An 11,152-nucleotide genomic window follows, 5' to 3' on the forward strand; every position below is an offset into this window, starting at 1 on the left:
CAGGCAACTTACCTGGTGGTGCGGCTGTAGGGCTTGTTTCTGAAAGACAAAGTCTTTGTTTAGGCATCCCCTTCCTCAGAGTTTGGGGGCAGGGGCAACGGAAGGATGGAATGGTGTATGGGTGTGGCCAGGGTTCCTTCTCCACTTCAACATTGAGAAACCATGTAACAGGTTCCTAGAGACCCCCAGGTCTTTCCCATCCCAGGGTCTCCCTGCTGTAGGCCATCGTCCACTCCAGGGAATCTGGTCTGGGGGCCTACCTTCCATTGTTTCGTCCAGGTAATCAATCACTATATTGGAACCACCGGCAGAGAAAGATGCTAGAATTGGCCAGAAACAGAAAGGGAGAAGGCAGTCAGGATTCAGAGCAATCAGCATGCGCTCCAGCCATCCCTGCCACCTGCCACCCGCCAAGCTCCAGCCCTGCGACCCCTGCCCCCCATACACCCAGCCTAGGAGAGCACACTTTAGGAAAATCACTGAGGAGACAGGGTCCAGCTGGTGTTGCGGCTGGGTCTCAATCCAGCCTGGAGATCAGAAACAGCTCATGGGGCCACTCATAGTTTTGGGAATGGTGGGAGCCTTGCCTTTCTAGAAGGTTCCATGCTGAGCCAGCCTCCAGAGTGTAATGAGTCTGGTTCAGTGAAAATACATGACACACTACTTCATGTCAAGCCCCACAGCAACTGTCCCTGGTCTGTGCCCAGCCCTGTGCAGGGGCTTGCTCTCATCCAAGTCTACAGGCAGGCTTACCTATCCCCGTGAGGAAATGAGGTCAGAAAGTGGCTTACCTATCCCGCTTGGTTGCCTCGGATCCGAATCCAAAGTAGAGAATGGATAAATATATTCAGAAGGAATAAGAAGGTCATGTGATTCCATTACCTTGCTGGGCAGGTCATCAACTCGAGTGAACAGGGAAACTCCTGCTGTAGAAAAGTTGACACCTGCAGTCTTTGCTCAAGTGGAGTCATGGGGCCCCACCGCCAGGGCTCTGGGACCCACCCCGGGAGACGGATGTAGAGAGGGCAGAGGGCTCCCTTCCCACACCCACCACTCTGAGAGCCTCTCCCCGTACAACCCGGAGAAACTCAAAGCTGGGAAAAGGAACCTTCTTGAAGTCCTCCCCGCTGGGATATCAGTCACTTCCAACTACCTTGTCCCCTGAAGTTTCTTCTGCCACTAACATAAGGTCCTGCATGGCTGCCTCCTAATCACACACACCTGAACTGAGACCCAGCCCAGCCACCAGCCAGGTGAGCCAAGCAAGCCACTCACCCACAGTCAGGGCAGAGCCCAGCCTGTGGCCAGGGTCAAGGTTCTGTCAATCTCCCCTCCCATTACCTCCCCTCCTTTGCTACCTGGTAATACGGGCCCTGTGTGTCCCATGGTTGGATGTCTGAAGACAGTGCGACCTGGAAATCAGAAAGACCTGGGTGTGCATCCAGCTGGATGGGGACTGTGCCCCTAGCGCCAGGACAGCCAATATCTGAGCGAACAGGAGACTAAAGCACCAACGTGCTTGGGCAGACAATGCCCCCTCCTGGCAGCATGCTGGGCTGGAGAGGCCTTGGCCAGCAACTCTGTGGGACTGGGGTCCGAGGTCCTGATACAGCCACCCGTCACCAACGCCAGCCTGTGACGGTATTAGGCCCTTACCTGAGGGAACCTTTTCTGCATAAAACAAAAAGAGAAGGGAGAGAAAGAGAGTGAGTGAGAGAGGGAGGGAGATACTATCGGGGTCGTTTTCATACATTTGACGTGCTTATTTAACCTTGCTTCCCAACCCCACCATTAGATAGGTGCAGTGCATTTGGGAGACCTGGCCTCAGTTTCCTCATCAATGAAATGGGAAGCACCTCCTGGGGGTCCTGGGAGTCGGGGTGGCAGGGTTAGGGTCTTGGTCAGGATGTGGGGGAGGGGCTGGGGAGAAGACTGGGTCCAACTCTGCTGCCACGGAGGCTAGGAGCCCACTCTCACACCCACCACTTTCCACGGGCTTCTCAGCAACTTGAGACTGGTCTTGGCCCTCCGGTTTGGTGACCACCATGGACGTGAGGGGGGTGACAAAGCTATAGTTGAGCGACAAGCCCAGAGCTTGGGCCTCCAGGGCCTGCTTCTCAGCATCGGACGCAGAAACCCTGCAGGTAGAGAGCATCAGAGGCCCCTCAGCTCCCTGGATGCCTAGCTCCAGTCTCCCTCCCTTCCAGACCCTTAGGGGTGAGGGGCGGGGTCCCTACTGGGAGAGTCTGGAGCTCAGACACCACACCATGACCCCCTCTCTCCATACACAGGAGATGCGCAGGCCACCTGTGCTGTCCCACCCATGAGGACCTTGGGAAGACATTGAGGCCATGTGTGGCCGCCCCAGCAGGCCCTTGGGGGTGCAGGCCACCCACATTCGCTCCAGCAGTTGGTGGATGGTCAGGTACGCCCAGAGTCTCTCCATGAAGCCGTGGAAGATGTACTTGGGCTGTCGGAACTCCTCTTCCTGCTTTGCCACCTGGGACTCCATTTGGAAGGTGATGTTCTCCGTGGGCTGGAAAGAGGGGCCCAGCCAGGCGGCAGCAGTGAGGGCCTGACGCCCGCACCTGGCCTGGCGCATCCCAGCACTTCCATGAGAATCCTAGTTGGGACTGGGCAGGTCCCCTGGATTGGCTGTGAGGACTGTATTCCCTTCAAACACGCGGGGAACAGGGAGGGAGTTTAGGGGTGGAAGGGGCTCAGCCACAGAGCCTCCAAGGATGAGAAGGACGTGGAGAGAAAGGTAGAAACTATCACAGGTGCAAAGCCAGGAACTCAGATCAGGTGCAGCTTTTGGGAAGAAGGAAAATGAGGACGGGATCTGGACCCCAGGCCAGTGCAGCAGCAGCAGCAAATGCAGTTTAAAGCAGACAGGGTCCCAAGACGGCCCACCCCAAAGGTGGAGACGCTGGGGACAGAGAGACAAGTGCCTTCCCCAGCAGTCATGGCAGAGGTGGAAAGAGATCTCAGGCTTTGATAGGGTTTGGAGCCCCATGGACCCCATTAAGCTGCCCCTTGACCAAACTTGTGCCGCTGCTGGGACCAGGCACTGTCCAGTGGTGACAGCGACACGTGTGCCCAAATTTTAGAAGGACTGCTGCTTCCTTCCCCGGGGTGGGGCATCCTGGTCTCAGGCTGACCTGGCCAGCAGCCTGGGACGTGGGGCCTGAGGGAAGACAAACTCCAGCCTTTCCTGTCACAATTGCCCGGCGGCCAAAAGCCTTTGCGATGTGGATCAGACCCCATCCCCGCTGCTGGAGACGCCCTCCTCTGTCTCTCACCAGAGCCGGGCCTCCCACACCTTTGTCACCGGCAGGCCACCTGCACAAATGCCCTATCCACCTGCACAGCTATATCTATTCGATGGTTTTCCTTAAGTGAACGTTAAATAGACTAACACTCTCCACTTGGCCTCGTCCCAAGCAATACGATCAGGGAAGTCCTACGTCTGGGATTGGAGTTACATTTCTCAGAAGATACATTAGGATAAACACGTAATTACTCAAACAATGACAAGTGTGACTCTCCCTCGTCACCCTGGGTTCCGCACTTTGGGAACTCCCAGCCTCCAGCAGCTAACACGTGTGGAATGTTTACCCTGGGCCAGATGTTAATCCCACGGCAGTCTCACAAGCTGGTAAGATGACCGATTCTCCTTTTCACACGGGAGCAAACGGAGGCACGGGGAGATGCGGTGAAATCCCCAGGCCTCACCCCTCTGAGGTGGCAAAGAGGGGGTGGAAGCCAGGCTTCTGGTCACTGCATGAACTGCTCATTGTGACACGTGCCACTTCTCAGAGACTCAGGCCTGTCGCAGCGTGCCCGCCTGCCATGCGTGCCTGAGACATTCCTCCATCACTTCACCATCTGGTTCTGCCACCTCCTACTCATCCCACAGTCGCAGCTGAGTCCTGTCCAGGAAGCTCTCCCGGACCTCCAGGTCAGGTTGGGGCTCCCGTGCTGCTCCCCTAAGTCCCTGGGTTCATCCTCTCAGGGACAATTCAGCCTCTGGGTCTTTCCTTGTTTGTGTGACGATTTACCAACGACTATCCCACGAGGGCAATCCCTAGGGCCTAGGAAGGTTCTGGCTCAGGGCAGGTGCTCAGATTCTCTGTGTGGAATGAGGGGTCCCCTGCGGCACAGAGGCAGGGAGAACTGGGCAAGGAGAGGGCACCATGTGATGAGCTGGGGTGAGTCTTGCCTGGGCTGCAATGGGCCCCAGGGCAAGTAGGTCCTCAGTCTGCTCATCTGTGAAGTGGGAGCAGCCCTCCCTGCCTGACTGCAATCTCAGAGGGCTGGTGGAGAACAGAGGGGATGTCAAACCCAGTGCCCTAGGGCACAGCAGCAACACTGACTGACTACGGAGTGCCTACCACGTGCAGGCAAGCTCAGGTGCTCTCAGGAGAATCAGGACGTTATCTCATTGAATCCCCACCACCAGCCATGCAGTGGGGACTGAGGTCATCCATGGTGGCAGGGGGCACTTTGTAACGTGCCCAAGGTCAGTCGGCCGGAGACTGACAGGGCTGCAGTTTGAACCCAGCCCCTCTGAATGCCTGCTGCAGCCACCCTTCCACGCCGGGATGGCCGGCCACACTCACCAGCTGCCCGCTGACTTTGGCGGAGAGCACCTCAGGGCTCTGGGCCCGGAGCTTCCCGGCCACCACCATCTCGGAGCCCTTGAAGAACAGCCGGAAGCTGTCCTGCGTGACCTCCTCCACGGCATTGCCTGGGTACTCGAAGGTCACTGCGGTCAGCAGGGGGTTGGCCACCTCCTGGTAGAAGTCCTGAAGAGTGCGGGGTGTCACCAGGGCCAGGACGGGTCATCCCAGACTCACCGAGCCCTCAGGGGTAGGCTGGCACCTGCAGCTGCAGGGCGGAGTCCGAGTCCTCGTAGATGCGCCGAGCCAGGCCGCCGTTGTCCAGCGCCAGCTTCTCCAGGAAGGCGTAGCTGACGTCGAAGCCAAAGCCCAGGCAGAAGAGGCTGTACTGACCGCCTATGGCCTCCTGCACATTCTTCTGGATCACCGTGGGGTTGGTCTCGCCTGGACCCAGCGTTTTGAGAAAAAGGGATTTGCTCAGGGGATATTTGGAATCTCAGAGCCAGAGAGGCCTCAGGGACCCCTCCTTCCCCCGGTCCCACAGCAAGCCAGGATGCAGCCCTAGCGATGCCCCTGGGCAGTGTGCCCTGGAGTTGGGCTGTGCCCTCACCCACAGTGGGGTCGCCATCAGTGAGGAGGAGGAGAAGGGACACGCTCCCTGAGGGCAGCTGCTCCGCCCGGGTGGCTGTCTCCAGCAGGTGCACGGCCATCAGCATCGCATCGTTGATATTGGTTCCTGAGGGGCACACACTCTCAGGATGCCTCTCAGGCGGGGCTCGTGCCCGGAAGCCCCCCTGGTGCTCACCTCCATGAGCCTTGATGCTTTCAGCGTATTTCGTGGCCTCCTCCACGTTCTGGGTCGAAGCTGGCACCAGCGATGGCTTCCACTGGGTTGCTTCACTGCTGAAGCTAATGAGGTTGAAGTGGTCTTCGGGACTGAGGTCCTCTAGGATCTTGATGAGGGCTTCCCGAGTCTGTCAGGAGAAGGGGAAACAAGGTGGGTGTCTCAGGGGGACCTCCATGGCGGTTCATGTGCCCTTGAGCTGCACCCCCAGGCCACACCTGCAGGGGCCACATGGTGAATGCTCCAGGGGCAGGACCAGCTCTGACCTCAGTCTCTGGAAGCCACCTCCCCAGGAAGCTGGAGGAGGGAGGGTCTGCCTGCTAGACCAGAGCTGACAGTGTGAGGCAGCTGAGAGTTTTCCGGGCCCTGCCCTGGCCTATGGTACCCACCTGCCGAATTTTCTTGCCCATCATGGAGCCACTCCTGTCGATGACGAAGATCACATTCTTGGGTATCATGGACAGACCCTCGGGGGCAAAGTAGTGCACAAAGTAGCCATTCTCGATCTATGACCAGAGTGAGACACTCCCCAGGTGATGAGAGCTGCAGCCCTGCCCTGCCCTGCCCCACCTCCTTACCCCAGAACCCCAGGTCCCCATCCTCTCTTCATTTTAAGCTCCTCTGTCACAGTCCCACTGCTAACCTCCCCAAGTCCTCGCCATCTTTTTTAAAAAAATCGTTATTGTTGAAAGTATTACAGATGTCCCTCTTTTTTCCCCACTGGCCTCTTCTAGTCTGCCATTCCCCTCCAGTCCTTCACCACCCGATTGTCTGTGTCCATGGGTTATGCACATATGCATACAAGTCCTTTGGTTGGTCTCTTCCCACTCACACCCCGCCTCGCCCCCCGCATTCCTCACCATCTCTTAGCACTCAGTCTAGCTACTCTTTTGCTGAAAACTTCCCTGCTTTGCACGACCCACTAGAACTCTACTCCACTTTGCCTCCTGTTCGTTTGAATCGCTGAGGCAGTTTAGAGGTAATAAACCTTCTTTAGCAGATGAAACTTTTCTGCCTCCGAAAGGGAATTCTTTCAGGGACAGCAGAACGAAACTGCGTGTTTTCTGGCTGTTGCCCTTGGTGCACACCGACCGGCAGGAGCAGTTTTTGGCCTTTTCTTCTCCAACAGCCAGGCTCAGGCTCCTGAGGATGGAGGGATTTCCTGGTTATTCTGCTCTCCCTGGAGCCCACGCACCTGAATGGAGCCTCCAGAGAGGGTGCGGTTCACATCATAGCGGACGATGAAGTCGCCATCCACAACCGTGTCCTGTTGCTCTGCAGACTTCTGTTGCTGGGAGAGCGTCGGCTTGAATCGGATGTGAGCCTAGAGGAACGACCCACTGGGCTGATGTTGGGGAGCAGCGAGGCCACGCTCACACCCCTCACCCCATCTGAGCATCGCCCAGGATGGGGATTCCACCTTATGTCAAATGCCAGGGAACTTTCTCTCAGGCTGGGCTGCCAGGTGGACGGCCTCAGAACAGTGGATGGGTGTGAGCCAGGAGCCTCAGCTCCGGAGCCGTGCCAGCAGAGCCTGGGCTGAGGATGTGTGCGATCCAGCCTCCGCCTTTCCCCCTGGTCCTGGGACCCTCAGGTCAGTGTCCTCTCCCAGGCGCCCCCCAACCTCAGGTTCAAACCAGCACCCGCCTTCCTCCTCTAGGCCTTGCCCTCCTCATCTGCCACATGTCAGCGTGCACCCAGAGACTTCAGAAGCCCGCCAGCTGAGAGATTCTGCTCAATTGTCCCGCTCTCTGGAGATCCAGGCTCATATGTCTGGTCTGAAGACAGGCCCCTCGGTACCCACACCTCCCACCCCCTGTGGCAGGCCCACCTTGGTCTGGTTCTGTGAGACGGTGAGGGCGTCTGCAAGCTCACTGGTCATGAAGGTGCTCTCTGTCTCCAGAAAGCTGATGCCCTGAGGCTCGAAGATGTGAATGTCCATCTGGAAGAAGAAATGGGTCACTGGGTTAGCCAGGAGCCAGGGCTGGCCTCACAGGAGACAGCGGGGGCAGGAGGGCCACCCTCAGCAGCACCGGGTCCTCTAGGAGGCCTCCTGGGAGGAGGCAGTTCCAGGTACCTGCAGGTGCTTGACCAGCTGCTGGGGCTGGACTTTCAGCAGCAGCTCATACACTCCCAGATGCCGCTTGAGCAACTCCTCGTACACCAGCTCGAAGGTGACCTTGGCAGAGGGAGCCACGCTGACCGATACCTGGAACTGCTCCATCTTTCTCCCAGTGGCCCTGGGGGAGAGGGGCATCAGGCCTGCCCCTCCAGACCAGGTAGGGTATGGACACTGGAGGCAGATGCAGAACTAAAGGCAGGGACAACTTCTGCCCCACCCCCACTGGGGTCTCCCACACCCCCTTGGGCTCACTTGAGGAGGCCAGCGCTCTCCCCCCTGGCCACGGCCGCACTGTACTGCTCCTGGGCTGCATCCTTCTGCTTGATGTTCCCTGGGTACGTCACACCGTCGATGATCCTGGGGCAGGAGGGTGAGTGCTGTTGAGAGCCTGGTGGTGGGGTTGGGGGGCCTCTCTCCAATCCCCACCTCCTCCAGGGAGGCTCTCTGCAACTTGCTGTGCGTCCTACTAGAGTGACTCCTACCTTTACCAGACCTCACCCCTGTTTATTATGCACCTACTGTGTACAAGACTGTGCAGGACCCTGGGTAAGGGCGGGCAGCCTCTGCAAGGTGTGCCAGGCCTCCATCTACCCTGAGGCACGCACAACGTAAGTGAACATTCGTTTTACTGAACGGACAGGAGAGAAGGTTGCAGAGGAGGCAGGGCTGAGCTAAGTCCTGGCCTCTCTTTTCCCTTCCACTCTGGCCCCACATTCCAACTGCCCCTCCCCCTCATAGCCTGTCCCAGAGGAACCTGCAGGTGCTTTCTGAGCTGCGTGTGCACCCAGCCCTGTGCCCAGTTATGTGGTGCAGGGTGGGGAGGAGGGAGATGCCAGGCTCCCAGGCCAGTGGGCGTCACAGGGCTAAAAGGCTTGAACCCTCTTCCCACCAGCACAGGGCAGGGAGGAATGCAGAGGTGGGTGGAAGGAGGAGTGAAAGGAGGAAAGGATGGAGGGACAGATGGAATATGGATGGAGGGAGGGATGGGGATGGAGGAAGATATAGAAGGAGGGAGGGAGAGGTGGGGGATGGAGGAAGAGAGAAGGAGGGAGGGGTGAAAGGAGGAAGGGATGGAGGGACAGATGGAATATGGATAGAGGGAGGGATGGGGGATGTAGGAAGAGAGAGAAGGAGGGAGGGGTGGAGGGATGAACAGAGGAAGGAAGGGAGTGGGCTTTGGGTGGAACATCTCTGAGAATAAGTTCCTGATAAAGCCTCTGGTTCCCTGTGCTGCCTGCAGGTGGAGTGCACACACCTCCTGTCAGCAGGCGGTCCTCTCTCCTGAGGGACAAGCGGGGAGGGGATGGCAGTGTTGGATGAGGATGGGACGCGGAGGTGGGCGGGAAGGCACCTACATGGAGAAGTTGGTGATGAAGGCTTTCTTGGGCAGCTCCATCTGGAAGGTGGCCTCCTGCATGGAATCCGCTCTGTTGACCACCCTGCTGGTGATGACCGTGTGGGCAAACCGGGAGGAGACCCTGGAGTCCACAGTGAGGCTGTAGATGTCGATGGCATTCTGGACCAGTGAAGGAGGAGGGGGGAACTGTCTCAATGCCAGCCCTGCTTGGAGCAATGCTCTTCAAGATCCAGGCCTTGACCTAGGTCCCAAACCAAGCCCTGGCCCTACCCCCACTGAGCGATGGATGCCTCAGACAAAACCCCGTGAGGCATTTCACATGTGGATCTTTCTCTCAAATAAGAGGCAGCTCTGTGCTCCATTCCCCACCCTACAGTGCCAGGGGCAGGGACCAGTCTGTCAACACAGGGGATGGAAGGTGGAGCCCGAGCCTCAGTGTGTCTGGGAGTGGACTCGCACTTTTCCAGGCCCTGGTTGGGATCAGGAAGCTCAAGGTCTTAGCTCTGAACAGTGTAAGGACAGCAATCTAGTCCTTTGATTTCTGGTGACCAGAAATGGAGGAACACAGCTCCTGCCAGTCTCCACAGGGGCCTCCAGGAGCTGGGAGAATCTGGAGGTGACCAGGGTCCAGTCTCTAAGAGCTGAGAACATTCTTTGCCCCCTTTCCCTGCAGCCGTGGGCCCCACCCCCCGTGGCCCTGCCCTGCAGCACAGGCCCTGGCCCTGCAGAGATGGTAGGTCCCCCCAGATCACTGACTCAGGCACCTGCTCTTCAACCCAGGTCTAAGGTTCGCATGTGCTCACATAAGAAGCCTTACACATCTCCTGCCAGCCTGCATACGACACACTTGTGTACATGCCAGCTCTGTTCACCTGCACACCCAGCCTAGCAGAGGTGGGTGCCTGGCTGAGCGGCTTGTTACACACGTGAGTGTCTGCTCTGTGCCAGGCACGTACTAAGCACTTCATAGTGTTACAGGTTCCATCTTCACAACAAACCTCTGTATAGGGTCTGTTATCATCCTGCTTCACAGATGAGGAAAGGGAGACAGGAAGCATCATTACCTTGAGGCCATTCAGCCAGGGAGAGGGCAGCTGAGCTAACCATCCCCACTCCTACCCTCCCCCCACTGCCGGCCTCCAGGGGCAACTTGCTAACCTGCAATTCCCCACCTGGAACATGGGAATAGGATCACCCCTTCTAGGGAATGGGGAGGGGGAGAGGGTGTCCATAAAGCCCTCAGGATACGCCTGGTGGATGGTCAGCACCATTTTTTGCATACACACACATCCGTGCTCATTTGCACGCTCACCCTCACACAGGCTCTCACTCATTCACCAGCTCATACCACTCACACTCCGGTGCGCACTCAGGTGCCCGAGGCACCCGCTACCTTTTGGGCACGGGTGGTCTGGAGGACAGCCAGCAGCGGCAGAAGTACCAGCACGATGACACAGGCGCGGGCAGAGGCTTGGGGCTTCATTTGGGCTCCAGTGCCTGGCAGGCTGCTTCTGAACGAGAGAGAAAGGGGGAATGAATTAGTAACCTGCTTGCTGCTCCGCCCCTCCGGGGGCAGGTCGCAGGAAATTGGGATCTACAAGCCAAAACCTGCAGTGGACTCAGATAAGCAGGCCAACTGCGAATGTCCTGTGGACCTTGGCTGGGGGCATACACATGTACAATAAGTCTTCAGTGTCATCTGGATAGGTACTTGGAAACGGCAACTTTAAGTGAAATGACGTATACCTGGCAAACGTGCTCAGTTCCTGTGGCATATTTCTGGTCACAAAAACATCACCAAACTTCTAAATAAAAATCCAAAATTTTGAAGTCAGCGTGAGCTATACATATATTTAAGAAAGATTCATAAAGACAGGTAAGATCATGCTTTTCCAACTTGCTTATTCCAGTTTAGGGTTTTGAATGCTCAGAGCCTCTCCCAGCAGCGGAGGGTTTAAAAGGTGAGACCCCAACCTGGACGGGACACCCCTCCATCGAAGGTCACCCTTCCACACACCCACACTCCACTGGAACGATGGAGACACACCGGTTCATCTCACGTGCACATCTTTGGGATGTGGGAGGAAACCATGGAGAAAACCCACAAAGACATGGGGAGGACATGTAACTCCACAAAGTGGCCCTCACTGGGAATCTAGTTTTTCCTCATCAACATTATAACCAAAAGAGGTTGAATAAAACGACCT

The 11,152-nt window shown here is 57.2% G+C and overlaps 1 protein-coding gene across 1 annotated transcript; it reads right to left on the reverse strand.

The window, feature by feature from the left end:
- Positions 1–12: 12 nt before the first annotated feature.
- LOC307113382 (inter-alpha-trypsin inhibitor heavy chain H4-like) lies at positions 13–8,955 on the reverse strand. The gene is made up of 13 exons (XM_079795022.1): positions 8,944–8,955; positions 7,841–7,945; positions 7,298–7,408; positions 6,662–6,790; positions 5,856–5,972; positions 5,428–5,596; positions 5,233–5,358; positions 4,885–5,066; positions 4,623–4,808; positions 2,397–2,536; positions 1,984–2,138; positions 261–1,671; positions 13–39 (listed from the first exon to the last, which is right to left on the reverse strand). The coding sequence occupies exons 3-12, from the start codon at positions 7,406–7,408 to the stop codon at positions 1,355–1,357; spliced, it is 1,632 nt and encodes a 543-aa protein (XP_079651148.1). The 5' UTR covers positions 7,841–7,945; positions 8,944–8,955; the 3' UTR covers positions 13–39; positions 261–1,354.
- Between the last annotated feature and the right edge of the window lie 2,197 nt (positions 8,956–11,152).

The sequence above is a fragment of the Cnephaeus nilssonii genome (assembly GCF_951640355.1).
Source record: "Cnephaeus nilssonii genome assembly, chromosome: 17".
Classification (NCBI taxonomy): Eukaryota; Metazoa; Chordata; class Mammalia; order Chiroptera; family Vespertilionidae; genus Cnephaeus; species Cnephaeus nilssonii.

Coding starts and splice junctions, on each gene's coding strand:
- LOC307113382 (XM_079795022.1), bottom strand. CDS start 7,408: ATGGACATTCACATCTTCGAGCCTCAGGGCATCAGCTTTCTGGAGACA. Junction 5,067..5,232: donor TGATGGCGACCCCACTGTGG/GTGAGGGCACAG, acceptor CGCTGGGTCCAG/GCGAGACCAACCCCACGGTG. Junction 2,537..4,622: donor CCAAAGTCAGCGGGCAGCTG/GTGAGTGTGGCC, acceptor CCCTCTTTCCAG/CCCACGGAGAACATCACCTT.